The following is a 22284-nucleotide window of genomic DNA, read 5'->3' as shown; positions in this document are numbered from 1 at the left end:
ATATATATATATATATATATATATATATATATATATATATATATGTGTGTGTGTGTTTTTTTTTTAATGTATAAAAAAACAAGCAGCTCAATCACCAAGAATAGCGTACAAACCAAAAAACTTGGAGGAAGGGCTCGAGACCGAGATCCACTAACCAAAACAGCCAAGACACTAAAATTTATCTCTTTCTTTCTTTATTTCGTATTACCGAACTTCTGAAGTTCCGTTATATGAATTATAACGGAAAGAAAGCTTTAAATTTTACTGTCGTGGTTGTCTGGTATCTTGTATATATGTGTTACGCAATAAATATATGTTTATATATATGTGTGTGTGTGTATGTGTGTGTATATATATATATATATATATATATATATATATATATATGTATACACACACACACCCCACTGCTGCTTCTTTTGTTGTTAACTACAGTCTCAACAGATGGATGTACTGTGCTTATTGGCAATGATTAAAAATTTTAAATGTGTTACACAACCTGCATGATTACTCTCTTATTTGTGTGGTTCAAGAATGTTTCAATATGGATTGTAGGATATCAGGCATTCAGTACCTGAACCCTTGCACGTCGCTAACTTATTGATTAAGGTTTTTTTGTTTCCTGATCATAAAGGTGAGAGGAAAAAGGAGAGACCAGGGACAGTGGTAAGGATGCCACAAATAGGAAAGTAGATGAGCCCTGCTCCTATTCCCTTGATCCAAAAATTCCTTGTTCAGAGGAAAAGGACACCTGTTTCCACCTTTGCAGCAGCTAAGTCCTCCCTCTACAGACCATTGTGGGAGAAGACTCCTCATCTACTACCTGTCAGATACCCAAGGGGAAGTTTTGAGAATCATACTATTGAGACCTCCTTCATCAATGTCTGTTAGATCTCTAAATCCTTCAAAACTGCCACTGAAGCTGATTTTGGGATACCATGATGAGAGCCTTTCTTGAGGTTCAGTTAAGTGTTGGGCTTCATCCTATCCCCCCTTGCATCCTGGGCAGATAGGGTGTGTCTCTCTCTCTCTCCATTAGTAGCTCCTTCCCTTGTGCTTGTTCTGCACTGGTGATTTTTGAGTCAAGCTTCCTGGACACTGGCATCTGCTCAAATACCTTTTCCTTTGTCCCAGATTACTCTGCTTCTCACATGTTCAGCCACGAGGCTGTCTCTACCAAGTAGGTCTCTGCTTCATTTGCTCAGTGCCAGCTTTTTGGTGCCATTTTTGGTGTCTTAATCCTTTGGCCTTCCAGCTGTCATCTTTGATCTCTGGCTTGAACCCATCTGGTTCCTCTGTGATTCTTGATTGGTGTTCAAAGTCATGGAGAACAAAGCCACAGCTGACTTATCTAGACCTTGGTCCATTCCCCAATCTGTTGCCCTTCTCAGAGTTGAGGAGCAAATAATCCAGTTTCTAACCTTGCTCTGTTACTAAATAGACATTTGAGTTTGATACTTGATATCATTCAGAACATGCAGCTCCTGTTTTAGGAGCCAACAACTGTCTAGTGGGAAAAAAATAAATCTTTTAAACTGTAACAAACTGTTAGGTACAATGTGGTAATATGTTTGTTACAATTGCAGCATCACCTGCTAATCATTTCAGCCCTGAATGCAATTACAGTATCCGGATTCATTTCTGGATGCCAGTTCTGTAAAGACCCGTTAAGTATTAACTGCTGTTTGCACCTTCCTAACCTTGCATTAGGGATGGCTGCCCCCCTTTGCCCATACTTGCTGTGTGTCTCATGGAGACAATTGTAGCTTCTCCATTGAGATGTAGTACAGGGCTTACTTTTGCATAGGCTTCACCCTCCAATGCCCACCTCTGTTTCCAACCCTTCAAAATTTGTGCCGCTTACGTCTTTCTTTGCCAGTTGAAGAGGAGGATTCATTGTATCCAAAGTCACCCTGTCCTTATGACTGTGATAATGTCAGTCAATGTTGCTTCAGATAACATTGTCTGCATACATCATCCAGGATTATAGTATGAGAACATTGTCTCCATCTTCTGTAACGAGTGCTTTCATAGACTATAATTTTGCTGCAACCACTTTGTCAAATTCAAGTAGCTTTGATAAGCACTATGGTCTAGATGTCACTTCAGGGCAAGATCCTTCTTTGGGTCTTCTTTAATGTTTTCATTAATGGACTCATCTACACATGTTCCTGGGTCTCTGTTGAACTGTTAGATGAACATGCATGTCTAGCATTGCATTAAGTTCACATGTTTCATATAAGAAATGTGTCCTCCTCTGATACCACTTCCAAAAGACAACCCCCCCCCCCAACCTAGGTCCTGTAGCGGACAAAAAGTCATTTGTAGTTTCAGTCCTCTTTCCATCCCTCAGGGACGCTTGAGCTGACAATGATCTCATGCTTTGTTTGCTTTCTAGTGGATTACCAGTGGGGATTTACCTTGGGGTCTGAGAAGCCTTCACCTCTGAAGAAGTGGAGCGTTGTGAGCCAAGCAACATGATAGAGCTAGGGGAAGGGCTGAGCAGTCTTAATTCTTTAGTGAGTGGTCCTAATACTGCTCTATATTGTCCTGTCACTGAAGATGGATACCTCCAATAGAGTTAGCATTATGTGAAATACGTTATTTGTTTGTTTTTTTTGTCCATATGTACCTTAGCTAGTAACTGATTAAGTTAAGACGGTATTGTCCTGAGCTATGTCTGAAATGCCCCATTGTAGTCAGTGCAGTACCCTTGTAAACAAACAAATGCAGATTAATGAGGAACTACTAAAATTTTACTGTATTTGTTTAGTTTAACTTCGCATAACAGAACTAGGTACTGGTACTTGCTGAAGATTTTAAAATGCTGCAGTCCCTTCTTCCTGCTCCCTTGCTAATATGTACTCATTCAACACTATTGGTTTCTTTTTTAAGAGTTTTTCCTAGTGACATCTCTACGTGGCATATCAAGAAGTTGGTGTTGACCATGAACAGAACTATTTTTAGCCATTCTTAGAGAATGTGTTCCCTTAAGACTAACACAGATTTTTCTTACAAAAGATGGTCCAGTATCATTTCTCCCTCTTGCCAAGTTAGCATTCAGAAGAGAGAGCTCTTCACAACTTTGGATCTTTATTGCCCGCTCACGTTTTACATAAAGCAGGTGCATAAGCTTAGTAATATGTACAGTTCTACCTTATCTGCTCCACAAAGGGCTGACAGTTGCCAGGCGACCCCTTTCTAAGTAGGTTGTCACCTGCATTGTTTTTTTGCCACCTGTTAATGAGTATCCTATTGGAAAGTATTGTAGTCGTATGCCATTTCTGTAGTGCTTATTTGTTTCCAATAATTGTTTCAAGACTGTTTCTGGAATTGCCAGTGTCTGCTTCACATCCACTTGGTCATTGGTTCACATCATCACTAGACATTTTCAACCTTTACTACAAGAATTAGGCATTCTTTGGCATGTATATACTGCAGGACTCTGCCTTCTGAATCATGGACCTAGGAGCAGACTTCAGACTGTTTCCATCCTGGTGAATTTTCCCTGAGATTCAACCAGCCCTTATGCTAATAGGGGATTTCCAGTGTTAGGCGTAGGTTATTAACCGCATCACTTTGTGTTTGATGCTCCTTGCGGGCTTACATATGCTCTTCATTGTCCCTCTGTGCTTGGAGATCTCTTTCATCCAATCCTTTTTGGAGTTTCCTGTAAATCATGCAGGTATTCTTTTGTGTGCTGTTTATTAGCATTGTTGCTGAAAACTATTTATTTGCTTATGTATCTTTCCTAATTGTTGTGTGACCCACTTGCAAGCGTGGGAGCTTCAGAGAATTGATACTGTAGTTATTGAGGAGGTGAATCCAGTTGTTGATTCATCAGGGAATTTCCCCTTTTAGATCATCTGTAAAGAATGGGTCTTTTTATTTACAAGTGTATTAAGACTTGTAAGGCTTTATTGTTTAGGGTCTTACAGGTAACCCTGCTATGATCATTTGTGGTGCTGCTGATCTTTCAGTCTGTTTATCCTCCATATATGAGAAATACAGTTGTGGCATTCTTTTCCTGACTCCATGCCTTGTGTTTAAAGGTAATTAACGGTTTGTTCTCCCGAATTAGAGCTCTCCCATTCTACTCTCTTGGTAGTTAACTAGCGATAGTCCGGGCCATGCAAAGCAGTTTGCATACTGGGAGCTAACACCTAAGAAAATTTTACAAATGTGTCTACGACTGTTTTGTAGCTATGAAGAATTATTCTGATTTGTGTATATTTCTTTTATAGAGGTTTTTGATACTGTGTGTTACATGTAATGTTTCCTTATCAGTCGTCTGCAGGTTAGTCAAGTATATAAAAAAGTTAGTCTGTGATCATAAAAGTTTAATACACTGATAGTTCCTACAAACTAAAGTGTACATTTTATAATTAATATTGATTCCATTAAGGAAACCTTGGCAATAATTGAAGCAGTTGAAAAACAGAAGAGGAAGGAGGAAAAGGAGTATGACCTCATAACTGTAAATCAGAAAGAACAGAATCCAATGGATGAAGAAAAAATGTGGGAAGAAAAGAAGACAGCCATGCAAGGTACAAAGATTTTGTTTGCTGGTACTGGAAACTGTATAATGCTTACTTTCCAAGAAAGTTGAACGTATTTTAGATCTATATGTAATCAAGTAACTGTTACTTTGATACTAGTTGGCCAACTTTAGTGCTGAAAAACATGAGAGATTTTTTTCTGTTTTGTTTTATGTCATGGCACTCATGATGCGTTCATGTGCAAATCCCAAAGTGCACTTCAGTTTTTGGTTGGTTGCAGTTCAGTTGATTTAAAATATTTGTAGAATGTAATGTGCGCTACAAAACATTACATGTTATGTTGTCCTATCTCGCCTTCATTCTTACAATGATGGGTTCGGAGCTGATCCTCGGCTCCAACTTAGCCGAAAGTCTCAAACCTGGCTCATGGCTAGAAGGTATCCCACAATACAGTGGTGCAATTCCCCAGATCTCGTTTGACACTTTACGAGGTTGGATGCGCTCATCTTGGCCTTGGCTAAGTTGTGATATATTTTTTTTATCACCTTTGTCAAAACTTGCTATTTTTGCTTATATTTAGCTTTAGTCATATTAGGTTTAACTTGTATCTCTGCTGCTTTTTGTTAAATGTTGATAGTTTCCCCTTTAGCACGGCTTTTGCCATCGCTTTCTAGGCACTTTTGGTATCCTGTGTAGTGGCTGTTCATATTTTAGTGTCTTTATAGCTCGTTTAAGTTAGAGCGCTGTACGCCCATTTAAGTTAGAGGGCTTGTACTGTTATGTTTGTTTGGAAAATAGTACCGTTTTAGTTAGAGGTTCTACTTTTCTTCCCCTGGTTGTCGCTCCTTGTGTTGTCCTGTAGCAACCTTTGGTTTAGCCTTAGCATATTAGTCTTAGCTAATATAACTTTGTTGTTGTTTTGCTATTGCCTTTGGGGTCTTAACTTGAAAATGTCTAAAGACCAAAAAAAGAGCGAACATAAGTCTTCGGGCTTTAAGAAATGTCAAAAGCGTTCAGGAAAAACGTCCATCATAGATTGACATGTTGCTTGTGTTTATTGCCTTGGTGCCATTCATCTCCAGAAAGACTGCACCTTCTGTCATTACTTTAGTGCTAGAGTTCTTCAGGAAAGGAGAAACAAGTTTATTCTAAAAGGGCTCTTAAAGCCTTCTTTTGAGAGAGCCATTCATATCTCTTCCTCTTCTTCTTCTTCGTCTTCTTCCTCAAAAAAAGGATAAGTCTCAAAAGGCATTCTCTTGCTACATTGGTTCAGTCGGAGCCGCCAGTCAAACTTCCGAAAATTTCAGAGGCCACTACTTGCTCAGCTCTACAGTCCCTGGAGCTGTCGGAAGTCCTTTTGGTTGATAGGCTTGGTACTTCAGCTCCAAAGCCTTCGGAGCCGCAAGATACCTCCACTTGGAGCTGGTCCCAAGAGATTTTGCCGGTTTCTCTGACTTTGAGATCGCCAATCCTCCATAGGTTTCAATCTCTCTCCCTATCTTCCAGGTCTGCAAGGAGCTTATCAGATGATGACGTAGAACGGGTGGTGCGTAGACTCCTCAAATTGCTGTCGCTGACTAAATTATTCTCCGCTCCCACCCATTTGGTCTCGGATCCTACTGTGCCCACTGTTGTTCCTCCTCTGAGTCAAGCTGGTCCTTCGGAGCTGGAGTGCTTGGTACCACTTACTGTAGACCAGTCGGTTCCGTAACCCCCTTCGGTGTTTAAGGAGCCGACATCTGCTCCAATTCCCTTCATTCTGTCCAGTGAGTCTGGGAGCTGAGGCTCCCTGGTCGCCCCCAGGGGGATTCTAGGCCCCGATCTTCGGTGCAGAGTCTACCCCTCGGAGTGGCGGCTCTGGTTAGCTCGGCACCCACATCAGCCTTGGGTACGATCTTGTTGGTTTCGTTGCATTCCTCTGTCTCCTCAGAGCCGAGGGAGTCTTAGGAGCCAGCGGGATCCGCATTTGAGCTGATGAGCATGTTGTCTACCAATTCAGCACCACAGAAGAATACCAATACTCATCCCCCCAAGGCACCGGCTACTGTCTCAGCACCACCCATTCCTCAAGACAGCATAGATCCGGAGCATCAAAATCACCCATTGTGTGAACCCCTCTCATCTGAGGCCTCCCCAGAATATCCTTCTGAGGAGCCACCTAGGAAGAGAACCTGCAAGAGGAAGCATGTTGACTCCCCAGATGAGTCCATCACTTCAGACACTGACCTCTTTGAGTCAGAAGGGTCCCACGGTCGTCCTCTGATATCTCATTTGCAGATATTCTAGAGATCCTCAAGCAAAGAGGCAGCTGGCAGACCACCACCCCTTATGATAAGGAGTCAGTGCACCTTGTAGCCTTTTGGGTCTCAACCTTCAGCATCCTGGGTGTTTCCTCCTTTCGATGAACTAATGGACCTGGTTAGTCGAAAGGCGTGGAAGTCACCCGACACTACAGAAGCGGTCCATTGGAGGCCCAACAAATTTTGATCAGCTCCTTTGGGCAAGGAATTTCTAACAAAGGGAGTACCCGTAGATGCTATGGTGGTGGCAGCAGCCACCAAGAAGGAACTTGCAGAGACTTCCTCATTTGTTCATCCTCCGAATAAAGACTCACGAACGATGGACAAATACGGGAAGCGTATCTTTTCTTCAGCGACTTTCTCACTGCGATCGCTGAACTATTCCATTTTACGAGGCTACAAATAGATCTGAAAGAGCTAGGAGATACTCTACAAGGTTCATTAGCTGCTGGGGTGAATGAGAAGGTCTCCCAGCTGTCCACCTTAAATTCCATTGTCAACTCCTCCATGAGACCCGTATCATACGCAGCAGATGGAGCGAGGAGGGCAGCGGGTTCTGGAGTTTACCTTAAGAGACACTCCTGGATGTGCTTGTGCAATTTTGCAGAGCTTTTTAAGTCTACCTTTACTAATGCCCCTTTTGATGGTTTCTTACTTTTTAGACCCAAAGTAAAAGACACACTAACCCGGTGCGAACAGGAAGGGAAAACTCTCCCTGCCGTTGGAGTACGTTTTTCTGTACCTTCAAGACCTTATCCTAAAGATCAAAAGAGTGGAAAGATGTGGTTCAAAAGATCCCAGAGATTTTTCCAAGATGCATGGGGTGATATCTTCCCAGGGGCTGAGGGGGAGATGATAATAGACGCTGCTCCAGAGGCAGAGGGGGCTTGCAAAACCAGGGTGACTGATTCCTTTCGTGGACGCCCTTAGCACCTCTTGAAAGGAGGCCTGACTGCTCTATTCTGGAGGCAGTCGGGGGATGTTTATCAGTGTACCCAGAAGCCTGGCAAATTATCACCAACGAGAAATGGGTACTACATGTAATATCCAGAGGATACTCCATCCCTTTTTCCAACCCTGTTCCACAGACCAAAGCAATCCCAGATGTTCCACCCAATCGAAGGGAACAAGCAACTATAAAGATTCAAAGGTTGCTCCACAAGAGTCATCCAAGAAGTCCCCGCAGACCAAATAGGATTCGGAACTTACACAAGATTCTCTTAGTGACAAAAAGAACAGGGGACTGGAGGCCCATATTAGACCTAAGCAAGTTAAATGAATCTTTCAAGAAGTCAAAGTTCCGAATGGTGACACTGCAGTCTATACTTCCCTTTTTAGGGAAAGACAATTGGATGTGCTCGATAGACCTTCAAGATGCTTACTACCACATAAAAATGGACAGGACATCAAGAAGGTACTTAGGCTTCCGGCTGGAAGCCAGCCATTACCAGTTCAGAGCTCTGCCCTTTGGTCTCACTACAGCCCCCAGAGTATTCACCAAATGTATGGCAGTAGTGACGGCTTACTTGAGCCGTCTAGGGTTCCGCATGTTTCCCTATCTAGACAACTGGCTCCAATCTGCCACCACCAAGCATCTACTTCTAAAAGCCAGGGACCTAACTTTGGACATATGCAATCAGCTGGGCATTGCAGTAAATTTTCAGAAATCTGCCTTTGTTGCCTTGTCAACATATTACATTCATAGACTCAGATATAGACACTTCATCTATGGTAGCACGTCTTCTAACAGAAAGAGTTATAGCACTCAGACAGCAGATGCTTCACCTCCTTCCCAAGAAGAAAGTGAAAGCTAAGATAAGTCTTAGATTATTAGGAACATTGGCCTCCACGATTACACTGGTCCCTCTTGCCAGAATGCTCGAGGATCCTTCATTGGCTATTATTCTCCCAATGGTCACTTGAGGAGCTTCCAGTGTCTCATCTGATAAGAATAACGGAATCTTGCAAGAATGAGTTAAGATGGTGGATATACTCCACTCGTGACAATGGGCAGACCCTTTGTTCCACTTCAACCAATAGCTACAGTGACCACAGATGCTTCCCAGATAGGGTGGGGGTGGGGCATTATCTGGAAAGAACAGTCCAAGGTATATGGCAAGAACACAAGGCTCACTTGTATGTAAATGTTCTAGAGATGAGAGCAGCACTTCTTGCATTGCAAGCACTTCAAGACTGTCTTCCTCTAGGAATTATTGCGATTCAGTCTGACAATATGTCTGTGGTTTGGTACATAAACAAGCAGGGGGGAACCAGATCTTCCCCTCTTTGTTGAGAAGTCCTGTGCGTATGGCAGTGGAGTAGTTTCTTCCCAGCGCTTTCTAATCACAACACACATTCCACTGAAGTCCAGCGTGATAGTGGACAAGCTGAGCAGAGCAATACTAATGCCTCACGAGTGGTCTCTCAATCACAATTTAGTGGAAATGATTTTCCAAACATGGGGACAGCCTTGCTGCGATCTTTGCCATGCCCGTGAATGCCAAGTGCAGTGACTACTTTACCCTAATCCCCCTACCAGAGGAGACACTGAGAGACTCTCTTGCTCACGATTGGCCCTCTGGACTTCTATATGCCTTTCCACCGTTTCCTCTTATACCCAGAGTAATTCAGAAAGCACAATGCTCGGGAAGCAGGATAATTCTTATTGCTCCTTACTGGCCTCGCCAAGTTTGGTTCCTCTTCCTTTGGCTTCATCTTCAGATGAAGCCTTGGATTCTGGACCCTGTGCCAGACCTGTTGACTCGTATGTCAGGGGAGCTTCATCTTTCTCTCCACACCCTAAAACTGACAGCTTGGTTGCTCCACTTCCCAATTTAGTCAGGCTTCACAGTTCCACTCTTACGGTTAGACATATCTTAATGTCCTCGCACAAAGCTTCCACTAGAAAGATGTATTCTAGTAAAAGGAAGAGGTTTTCCCTTTGTGCTCAAGATAGGAACACTGATCCTTTCTCTGCACCTTTTCATTCTATTTTGGAATTTTTGGCTTAACTGTTTCAACAAGGCTCAGTTGCAGCAACCATCAAGGCTCAATTTGCTGCAATTTCAAATTTTCGTATTGGTGATTCTACTTCCAATTTAATGTCACATAGGTTGTGTGCTTCTTTATTAAGACCTCCCTTTAAGGAACCCCTTTCTCCTTGGGATCTACATTTTGTTTGGTCTCATCTCACATTACCTCACTTCAAGCCCTGTTCATCTTCAGACCTCAAGTTCCATAACTTCTGCTAGAAGGGTGTCAGCATTGCAAGCTTTCTATTAAACCACCATATTTAATTTTTCATAAGGCTAGGGTATCCTTAAGTACCAATCTTTTCTACCTAAAGTCTCTTCTCCAAACAACATAAACCAATCCATAGAACTTTGTGTTCTTTCCCAATCATAGCAACAAGGCAGAGTACAAATTACATCAACTGAACGTGCATAGACAACACAGATTCTATTTGCATAGAACCAAAGACTTTAGAAAATCTGACCAATTATTTGCATCCTTCTCTGATGCAAAAAAAAGGATCCTCAGTCTCAAAAACTACTTTCCAGTTGGCTTTCAAATTGTATTACATTTATCTACAACTCAAATCACAAAGGTTTACCTTTCAAAGTGAAGGCTCATTCCACTAGAGCAATGGCTACGTCGTCTGCTTTTCAAGCCAGAATTCCCATAGATTGTAATTGTGCAGCAGCTACTTGGTCTACTGCACATACTTTTATCACTCATTACAAAGTGGAGTTGGCCTCCAGTGAACAGGGTATCCTTTGGTTCCATGGTTCTTAAAGGTGTACTCCCGTGAGCCACACAGGGAAAAGGTGCTAGGGGCGCTGTCCCATCTTGGTAAGAATGAAGGTGAGATAGGACAACATAACCTAAAGAAGTTATGTACTCACCATAACGTTCCATGTTTGTTGTCCATCTCGCCATTCATTCTTACTCTTTCTCCTTCCCCCTGCCAAAAAACTCCTTGTGGACCTGGTACATTTTTTACTACTTTCAGGAGTTTTGTCTCTGCTTGTTTCTCCTTCCAGTACATATAGAATGGACTTGTATATATGTTTATATGTATATATTTGTAGATATGTATATAGTGTACATATTCAGTATTAGCAGCAAACAAGATCTGGGGAATTGTACCACTGTATTGTGGGATACCTTCTAGCCATGAGCAAGGTTTGAGACTTTCAGGTAAGTATTTGGCCGAGTCCCGGCTCCGAACCCATCACTGTAAGAATGAACAGCGAGATGGACAACAAACATGGAATGTTATGGTGAGTACTTAACTTCTTTATTGTTTTGCATCATTTCCATTTTTAGCTAGTATTATGTGAACACTTTTCCTATGAACCAATGACTTTCACTGCTTAACCCACCCTTTTCATCACTCTCATGATGCCCAGTGAACTTTTGGGCAAAAGTGCTAAGTCGTTTGGTGTGTTTATTAAAGTTGGGCTCCTGGAGTTATCCGATGTCTGTGGTTTTTATTTTGTTTTGGTTCATAGTTTTTGGCTGTTTTGACTTTCATTTTTATTACCACCCTTTTTATCTCATTACTCTTTCCCTTCTTTTTTTTCTTACCCTATTTTAGAAGGCAGTTTCATAATGTTTCTCTAACTCGCTCTGTTTTTCTGTCTGTTCTGACTGTTAATAGTACAGTACTAGACAAGTGGTTTCAACAACCTTGTATAGCTTGGCCATCCACGCTCTAGGAGTATTGCTTGGTAATTGTATTTCCCTTACAAAGGACAGTGTTATGTTCACCCATCCAGTTTTCAAGACTTGGCTAAGATGTTGTATTGTTTAACATGCAAGAGAAGTTTGCTCCATAGGCACAGAATTTTTTTGTGTAATCAAGCATATACCTTCAAGTAGTCCTTTTTGTTAATATGTAAGAGTTGGAGAAAATGTTCCATCAATTAGTAGTGCTTCTTAGGATCTTTCATAGCCTGAAGGACAAGATCGAGGCATCCACAAAGGAGTCTGTATGAGATGGAAAAAAGTGAGAGAGTTTTTAATTTATCCTGTTGGGTGAAGCATAGCTCTTTGATCCTCTTGGTTAGGAAACCTTGAGGTCTTTCGGGCTGGGATCATGTGCAAGATACTTAACCAATAAGAACATTGCATTTGGTGACTGGCCTAATGAGAGAAGAGCTTTAGGAGGACAGAGTCCTCTTTGGATTTTGAGGGATATACCTTGGATAAGTGGGCAATAAAAAAATGTTCATACTGTAACCATACCTCTCAGCCATACCGAATACCTCAGAATTTTATGGTTTTGAGGCTAAAATAATGGGGTGCCACGAGTTCCCAAGTGGCCCCTTCAAATCATGATTTTTTTAAGTTTACAATTTTTATTGATGCTGACAGCTTCGTGCATCACCAGCATGTCCTGCAACATCATTAATGTGCAGGGGTGTGTGTAATGATGCCAGCGTCGTGAGACCATGCTTGACCCCTGACTGCCTGCAAAGGTATTATTTCTCGAGTTCAGATAGGATGCAATCCATGACATCACATTTCCATTTGCATCCCGCCTTATTAGAGCAACTCCGCCTCATATTGAGCACCATTTGACAAAGTGTCCTGAGTGCTTTCAGCTTTTGCTATGGACTCTGTAGGTAATCACCACCTACTTATTTTCTTATGATTTTCTGCCAATGCCAAGTTCTACTTGAAAACTGATAATTCAGCAGGAGTACTCACTCATTAGTATAACAGGGAGAGTTGAAAATGATGCTCGCTCATATGCGTTTATTTGCAAATTAGTGAAGATGTGGCTGAAATCAGAATCTTATGTTGAAGACTGCTCTAAAACTGAGGAAGATTGAAGTACAAGGTAAGTATTGAATTTCTCAAAGTGGGGAGGTTATTGGAGGAAGGAGGAGGTTTGACGGGTACGATAAATGTGTACTTATGGCTGTGATTTGAATATGTATTGCGTTGCGACTGCTGAGTAGATTAACATGTCATGTGTCTTTTCATATACTGAGTTAAGTTTGCAGTGTTGTTTGCTGGACTTAAGTTGACGGTGCTGAATATCACTAAGCAAGGGCACTGAAATTTGAAATGCTTACACTGGTTAGGTATTTTAATAAATGACCCTGGGTAGTTCTTACTCTGTGTCGGGATGTAATGTATATCCTAAGTGCCTGGGAGAGGGGTACTAGTACCACTGGTTTCTTTTGTTGTAGTGTCCTGGTTTTGGCTAGGACATAACATGTATGATGCATCTTGTAGGTAGTGGTTTTAAAGCAGTGTTCATTGCAGTGTTTGTAGAGATGTACCTAGGCAGGTGAATGGGATAAGGGAAATAAGGTAAGCAAGCACTTCAATAATTGGTCAGTCAACTGTGTCGAAGGAAAGAATATTAGTGGTTGTATGTCTCTCACATTTTCAAAGCTGCAATTTTGTTTGCTGTATAGTTTTGGGGTGTTTCATTGGCAACAGGTGAAATTGAGCCTCTTTTTAGTTATTTTTTATGGCCCTTAATAGAGTTTCATCACTAAAGTCTTCTGTTAGCTCCTGATATAATGTTACCTGACTGAGTTTTCCTGACTTTTTTTTTTTTTTTGGGGGGGGGGTTAAAGAAACTGAAGATAACTTTGTTCTGTTGTGCATTGCAAAAAATGTCATTTTGCCTAACAACTTCTGTTTTGTATCTTTTATATGTGTTTATTTCTTTGCACTTCTCTTTATTTAACTGGACAGCATGAACTAGTTTCATTTGATTAGCCAGGATGATAACTGCATTCTTCCCTCCTTATATTGCAGTGGTTTCTTCTGCAAATGTATTATGCTTGTAAAATGATCAGGTGCTGGTGGATTTGTGGAATAATGTTCCACTTGTAAAAGCAGCGAGTCAAAGTAGGATTATTGCCCTTGGGGTTAAATTGTCTCAAATACCATACTAGCTGCAGCCTTTGCCTGGAAAAATCACCAATTGCGACTGGAGTGGATGCAGTCACTGGCTACAGCAAACTCCTTTATTTGTACCCGGTTTGGTGTGTGCTGCAGTTTCACAAATAAAGGTTTTGTGCCATGTGCTCCTCTTATGTTTGGTTTAAGAATCTGGCCACTTTTCCTTTCTCCCCATCTTGAGTCACTTCTCTATTTATAATGTGTTACTGAAGGCAGACTTGTTCTGTGAATACAGTAATAAAGGTCTAATAACAAGGATGGGTGCCTAACACACGCATCTTATTTGCATTTCATTTTGAGTAACATTTCCTTCCTTTCCATCAAAATTATTTTCCCAGTATTGATTTGGTATGCATTCAATGATATGTACACATCTCAGCTGTCCAGAATGTACAGTGCATTTGTTTTTTTCCTCGTATTTTGCCCTGGTCTGTCCCTCATAAGTTGTACACACACAGATGCACGTGCAGCACGCTCCCAGCTGTTAGCAATTATCCCAACTGTCTTGCCATCTTGTTACACATTTTGGGATCTGGGAAACCTGATTGTTGGGATTCTCTGTCACTGAGAGTTGGGCTGGAAAGGAATTGAGCAGCAGTTTTACTCCTGTGTTTTTCATTTTCCGTTAGAGTTGGGGGGGGGGGGGTCTTCTGTCCGAGAAGTCTGCACAACACAAGGCACAACACAAGGTGCATTTGCTGTAAAGTATAGCTCTGGACATTCCATCCATATCTGAAATGTGGAATGCTCAGCTTGCTAAATTCAAACTAGGAAGCTCACAGCATAGTGAAATGCATTACAGTATACTTGTTATGTTGCTGAATATAATTCATTATTTACCATGGATATCTGTTCAAAAATAACACCAAATGTGTGATGGCCCCTTTCAATGTGGAATGGGAAGAATGTAAACTTTGTAAGTCTCAAATCGAGGAAGATCACACCTCATAATGTGGTACATTTGAGATATTTGGAGCCACAGTTGCTCTGTATTCATTCCTGAGGTTGCACGTTGCTTTTATTTTATATTTGTGGAAATAAAGGCAATATTAACACATCTAACTTAAGTAACTATGCAAGCAAGGTGGTTACTGTCAAATACAAGGATCAGCATTTGCAGAAACAACTGAAATTGTAAGGTGTTTCCCCGAAACTATTTTATGACTTTTGAAAACACACCACCTACAAGCATTATCTCAAAATCTCTTAGAGCAAGAAATCTGGACAAAGTCAAAAATAATGGTGGGAGTGGGACAAAGGCCCAAAAATAGGGAGGGACAGATTTTACATATTGCAATTTGCTTCTGAAAACTCAGATAGTTGCTAGAATAGGTTTTGCATTATTATGTATTTTCTGAGGGATATGATAATGAACTCTAAAACTGAAATGTCTGCCTGACTCTGCCAATATTTATTATTTTAATGAATTCAGTCTTCATGTTGGTAACCCACAATTCCATTGGAGTGGACAGGGTTACATAATTGTTTATGCACATTTTTTGTTAATCAGTGTCCTGATTTTTAGCCAGTTGTACCTACTTTTCATGGGCCTTTTGTTCAGATGTTTGATGTTTTCAGGTTGAGAGGTATGACTGTAACAGGTGATGATCGAAAGACATTTTGTCAACAAAAGTGCTAATGTCTCTAACCTTTAACAGAGTTTCTTTTATATAGTAGGAAAGATTTGTTTCACAACTGCGTTACTTTAATCATGCATTATATCTTAAATACATAACCAGAGCACCTTTGAAAGCGAGTCTGTGGAAGAATCTATACTAGCTCCCAGTTTGCAGTCATTTGAAACTTAACCACAAACCTTGGACATGTGTCTTCACATCAGCAAAGTGTATGCCAAAGAGGAAAGCAGCAAAGAACCCAGAGAGACTACATAATGACTAATCTATTAGGAGAGAAAGTGCCATCAATTCCCACACTGTGTACAGTCAGAGCCAGTTAGTAAGGATTTGTATTTAAGCTAACAATTTCATCACCAGTTTTTGCATGGGGAATCGTATTTTATACCTTAGCAAGGTCAAGATAAGTAGATCAAAACAATGTTCCATGTTGCCATGCAGCATCAGAGCCGCTCATAAAACGTCACCCAAATAAAACAAGCAAAAACGTACTGATCAGGATCATTTGTAAGCTAACAGTTTTGCTGCTGAGAGACTAAAATCTGCTCCTTGGTTATGCTGATAAAAATACTTGGGGTAATGGGCTGGTTGATCTCTAGGGTTAGTTACAACACTACTCTTCTGTACAGTCACCACAATTGCTGTTTTGAGCTGGGTTCATAGCCTGTGGAGAGGTTGAGATTAAAGAAACTGAAGTGCTCAGCAGTGTCGTACTGTGTGCTGACAGCAAAGCAGCCTGGTATGTTTAGGACACAGAGCTGTGTTTAGTTTTGGTATTAGCTTATAGGATCTGGTGCATTGTGTAATGGCGAGGAGCAATGTTAAAGGATTTAGCAAAGGGGGTGTAAGGAGGGGGAAATTCTTAACTAAATTTATCAGCCAAGAGATTTGCAGCAGCTTTTGTATCACAATAAATCAGCAGTCCCCAACCACAAGGACATAGATCATTTGGTACCAGACCACGCAATCTTTTAGGCAGGGAGTGAAACGAATAAGTGTATGTGTGTATGATTGTGTTTTTCCTGTCTGTGTGAGTGAATGCGTGCATGAAAGCAGACTATGTGTGTGTGACAGAGCGTGAACAATGAGATTGATTGAGACATAATTTTACACTTGCTAAGCGGCACTTTTGCTGTTTAACGAGTGTAAAATAAACATAAATGAAACCAAAGTGTGTGCATTTTTCTGTCTGCATGTGTGAGCGAATGCATGCATCAAAGCAGAACAGACCTTGTGTGTGTGCGCGCACTCAGAGGGAAGAGTGAGCAATCCCTGGCAGCAGCATCAGTTAAGAGGTTTGCATAACTCTCAACTATACCTCTTGCACAGTAAATCTGGACAGAGCCACAAATAATGATAGATTTTAAATATTGCTCTCATAAACTTAGGAAGTTGCTTGAATAAACACTGAAAACCCGCCTTCCATTTCGAGCATCCTATCTTTGTGATGCAGGGTTTTCAGCAATGACAGCAACCAAAACAAAATTATGGAGTAGACTGGATATAACCAGCACACTTTGGGTGTCATTGTCTTCCATCACCCCTAGATGTGACAGTCTCATTGCAGGGAAACAAGCTCAGGACTGCCACTGATTGTGCATTATGGTGAGTTGTGTTTATTATGCTTTATTTTTATGCACATGATGGCCGGCCCGTGGAAAATTGTCTTGCATGAAACCGGTGCTTGGTGCAAAAAAGGTTGGGTGCCACTGCGAATAAATAGTGCTGCTCGCTTAGATTTTGGTGCAGTATTGGACATTACTTCTGATACTCCTGATGTAGTTGGAAAAAGCCTTCTGATTTTATAATTCAGAACCAGCTATCTTCAATTTTCATTAGCCTTAATCTTTCGATGCGTTTAAGATCCCTGCCAATCTGCTTGTACTCCTAAATAATGCTTTTTAGTGCAAACTTTCAAGTTTTCTCCTGTTAAAGTATGTCTATTTGAAACCTCCGTCATAAATTTGAGTATTGATCTATCAGTACATCAACTGAGATTTCTGTAAAAATCATGGGTAAATGTGTCAGCTTTAGAGGTTAGTTCAGTAGGAGAGAAAACACTTTTGAAATTAAGCCCCTTAGGGATATAGGTTTTGGTTTGAGTAATCTCTGAATGTAGTTGAATCTGTGGGCAATTTGCTAGTAACTCTGATGTAAAAGGTGGCAGTATGTTCTGATTTGATCAGAGAAAGAGTAATGTTAGATATGTAAGCAAAGTAGCATTCTTAAGGGCAAGGCCAAGTAGTAGTGTCTCTGTTGTGGGAACTTGGCAGATTTAGATATAGGGAGTTGGTATTAAAATTAAGAAAACACTTTATGCATTCATTGCTTGTTGTATAAGGCTCATCATTCAAGGATAGTAATAGAAGTAGCCATAAATAACAGTATTTTGTTTAATATGGAATCCATTTTGTCAAGGTACCAAATGTCCGTCCTCAGCTTACATGGAAAGGTGTCTGTAGTTTGGCATCTGACTTTAACATGTTACCAAAAGGTCAAAAAACTTGAATTCAGTATTTTTTTAGTAGTCTTTGGGCTTGATCCAACTTCCTCCAGTTTATCCCATGTATTCCTTCACCTGCGTGAAAGCCCTCTTGTGCTTTTTTCCCCTGGAGGATTGCGTGGACTGTCAACAGGGTCAAACCACTTATGAAACTCTTAAGTTGGTATTACTTGAAATCGAGGAAACATTGCTTATATTTATTGGTAGTTGTACAAGGCTTACTTATGTAGTTGAGATGGTTGTTAAAAAAACAATTGTGGGTAAATATAGTCGTTTTAGAAACTGGTCTAGCAAGAGACAAAGGCACTTATGAAATTCTTAAGGCCCTTTGTTAGTAATAAGCTTCTTTGAAGAACGTGTGCACTGTCCTGTCATTACCTGCTCAGCATCTTGCAAGTTCCACAATTGCTGCTATCCAGAAATGCATGTTTCTACTCGTGCATAGTCTCCCAGACACACTAGGCTCTAATTGCTGCTAAAAATGTGCCTGCATTCCTGGAGTTGCCAGTGCAGCAAGCCAGGCTGTCTCCTTTCTCCAATAGTGGGTGAGAGCCTTGACTACTCACTCCCGTTCTCCATTGTTATGTCCCTCCAGTGTCCATGCCACTGTTCAAACACTGTATCTGGGCTGTAGTCAGGGCTTTATTGGTATGCGCCATGGGTCCAGAGTGAATTCAGAATGAAGTATTTTTTTTTCATAAGTCAGTACTTTGATAAAAAAAAAAAAAAGACATTCCACTGCCACCCCCAAGATCGTCTGAAAGTGATTGGCATAGTACTCTGTTATAGTGGGAGTCTTATCAGAACGTTGAAACAGTTTTTTATTGACACGTAATATGAAAGTAGTCAAACACTGGTAAGACCTACAAATGAGGCAGTTTATTATTCTGACTCCTAGGACTGATCAGAGCCACTCTACACTGGATTAGAGTTTGCTAGCTTGAAATGTCTAAGAAATGAACTTCGCATAAAAAAGCACTGTGGGATCTAAAAGGATATGTTGATGCCCTGAGGAGATTTGTTAAGTCTATCCCTGGCAAAGCAGACACCCTGTCAGTCATCACCTCCTTTGGTGTTGCTTGCTGGATCCCCCTGAATTAGTAACCACTAATAAAACTGTTGCTGAAATCCATTATTTTTAAATGCATTAGCCTATCCCATCTCCATTCTTAACCGTACTATAAGTGAAGGTACCATCCCATCTATCTGGAAAATTTCTCGTATCATCCCACTACGTAAAGGTGGGAACTCTTATTACTTTTCTAACTACCGTCCTATAGCCCTACTATCTCCCCTAGCAAAAATAATGGAGAAATGTATCCATAAGCAACTACTTAAAAATCTACTCCAAAATAACTTACTTGCCAACTGTCAACATGGATTCAGACCATTCCCGTAGTACTACCACTGCCCTCCAATCCTTCACAGACTGTATTAACAAAAAACGGAACAATACTCTTTCCTCTGCAGTTTTTATTGACTTATGCAAAGCTTTTAATATGGTCAGTCACCAGCTCCTCATAAATGTACTGAAATCCTTTTCACTTGAACCCCTAGCGATGAATTGTTTAAAATCTTACTTAGACAATAGACAGCAAGCTGTGCTATGGGAAAATAAACTATCTAACCTCCTTCCCATTTCTGTTGGTGTTCCTCAGGGCTCTATATTAGGCCCACTCCTATTTTCCATCTTTATCAATGACCTTCACTCTTCGATTCCTCAAACCACCTGCATTCAATACGCAGACGACTCTACAATAATCTGTTCAGCCACTTCAACTGAACTACAGTCCCTTACCCAAACTGCATTCAGTACTGTAGAACAATGGTTTTTAAACCGCTGCCGCCTCCTAAACCCCCAAAAAACTAAACTTTTATTGTTCACACCAACCCAAAAGTCCACCCTAATAAATTTATCTCGCATCTAATAATGGCACTCTCATATCTCCTGAACCTACCACCAAACGTCTAGGTATAACAATAGATATCAGCCTTAACTTTGATATTCATATAAACAGCACAGTCAAAACAACAAAAAATTAGGATCCCTCTATAGAATCAAACCCTTTCTTACTCCAATGGCCAGGACCGCTATAGCCAGAACTCCATCTCCACTCTACTGTCTGCTTCTCCTATCTATACCAACCTTTCTAAGAACAACCTAAATAAACTGGCAATCTCCTACAATAATATTGCCAGATTTGTAGCTGCCTCTCTTTTTAGAACACATCACTGTCTTGGTCTAACGCAACTGTGATGGCTTGAATTTCCAAACCAAATTCTTTTTCACCAGCTTAATACAGCCCATAAAACCCTTTACCATCCCACCAACACTCTAATACTCACTAGCATTATTACCCCTTACAACAATCTTAAGAATTTACGCTCCACAAACAAAATACTTATCAATATTTGCAAAACCAACAGCTTGGCTGGAGACTCCCTTTTCTCTAATGCTGTTGGAAAGCATTGGAATCTTTTACCCACTGAACTCATGTATCTGTCTTCAGTAACTCTTTTTAAACAGGAGCTAAAACTATTCCTCCGTACCCACTGGTTTATGCCCCTGTTCTAACCCTGACTAACTTTCCTCCCTCACACTAATGCATTAATTCTCCTCACCTTTACAGACTTACCCTTAAGAAACCAAAGACTTTGTCATGACAACTGAAATATACGTATATATGTAAATAGTAACATCTTTTTGAATATTTACCATTTACTACTTGAGTTGTGCTCATGAGTACTGTACTTTATATTACAAAGAGATGTTAAGTTTGACTGTTGTAACCTTTTATATTGTTTATTATATTTGTCTTGGAGCCTCTCTCTCCTTTCTTTTTTGTATCTGTCTTGGAGCTTTTCTCCCCCGGCCTCTACTGAAAATGGACATATATCCAATTTGACTAGCCAGGTCAACAAATGTAAAATAAAATAAATATGTGGCATAATGCAGTGTACTGGGGAAGAAAGTGTCTTTCTTGCCTCAGATACATGCATATATACCTCATTTTTATCTCTCTGAATCAGTAGCTGTCTCATTGATTTGCCTTTTATTCAGGTACCATGTGTAAGAATTCATTTTCCAGTTCTGATGCTGCAGTGCAGAATATGGGAGATGTTGCACTCGAGTGTGCCATCCCCCAAATGAGATATTGAACTGAGGTTCCATCTTCCTGAGTTAGTGGTAGCTCAGGTGGATATCCTAATGCACCCAACAAAGAGAGTAGGGGGTGTATTATTGAAATGTACATATTTACAGTTTTATATTTACACACTTGGATATCTATGATTACATATTTGCAATTTACAAAGACTTCCCCTTACAGAAACGTATACATTTTTTGAACAGCACTTCATTTATCTCCCACACTCTTTGCCACAACCAGATTTTAATTTCCTTTGTCTACCAATATTCATTTTTTAATAAACTGTCCTTGCCTTCCACAATTTCCATACCATAGTAATCATATTTCAAAGTATTTGTGTTTCCGTTAGTTTAGTTTCTGTAATATTCTTAGTTTCATGTCCATAGTGATGTCTTTAATACCATATAACATGCCACTGCAATGATTTTCTTATCAAATTCTTCTGCAGCTAAACATTCAGTAAGAGCTAGTACCTCTCTCCTCCTGGTAAGGATTGGAAAGATTGTGATAGATTTGGGAAGTGTATTATATTACTCATTTTTAGAACTCTTAATAGTCAAGCTTACATATTTTTTGCTTGCTTTTTTGACAATATGGAGACCAGACCATTGATGCCATGGATCCATTGTCTGAAGGTAAATAATCTCTAAATGCCCTTGTTGTTTTTATTTCTTAAATAACCAAACATTCTTTGAAATGTTCTTATGAATCTGCTGATGCATCTTCTAGAGTAGCAGCTTCTAGGTCTGTTATGAGAAGATTTACATGGTTGTATTCACAGAACTTTATGATGTAAAACCTGAAATTTTGATTTCTGCCTTTGAAAGGGAGGTTGTATTTGGAAAAATCTGCTGATGCCCTAAAAAAGTGATGTAATGAGAGAGGAAGACTGATTCAAGGGATGACTCAGATTGTTCAGCCTTCCTTTAAGTGTGTTAAATGTTTCATCCCAATTTTAGGATCCTCTTATAAAAAAGCAAAATAAATGGACTCTGCAAAGATCAGGCAGGCAGATGTATCAAAAGGAATGTAGACTCTGAAAAGAAGAGGAGACCTCTAAGAAACACAATCCAGCAATTCTTAATGATCTTCAAATTGTAACTCCCGGGTAATCCTTTAATAAACAATTTGCTGAGATCTATTTGAAATTCTGGCAGAAACCACAGTACTGCAGAAGACAGTATCCACAGAATCTGGGATTTCATTTTTCTTTCGCAACTGATGATCGCGATTTGGTTTTGAGTTGTACATCAGGGATGCATATGGCAG

At 40.4% G+C, this 22284-nt stretch overlaps 1 protein-coding gene across 1 annotated transcript in view; it reads left to right on the top strand.

Annotated features, from left to right (window-relative positions):
* Positions 1 to 22284, top strand: part of LOC122814988 (cat eye syndrome critical region protein 2 homolog) — a 2862500-nt gene that overhangs the window by 1253212 nt on the left and 1587004 nt on the right. The window contains exon 13 of the mRNA XM_044087243.1: positions 4406 to 4547. Within this exon, the coding sequence (XP_043943178.1) occupies positions 4406 to 4547 (142 nt within the window). The remainder of the gene's footprint in view (positions 1 to 4405; positions 4548 to 22284) is intronic.

This window comes from Protopterus annectens, chromosome 11.part0, assembly GCF_019279795.1.
Source record: "Protopterus annectens isolate FY-2018-M chromosome 11.part0, PAN1.0, whole genome shotgun sequence".
In the NCBI taxonomy this organism is placed as follows: domain Eukaryota; kingdom Metazoa; phylum Chordata; order Ceratodontiformes; family Protopteridae; genus Protopterus; species Protopterus annectens.
Note: the sequence above shows the minus strand (reverse complement) of the source record. Positions and strands in the feature narration are given on the sequence as shown.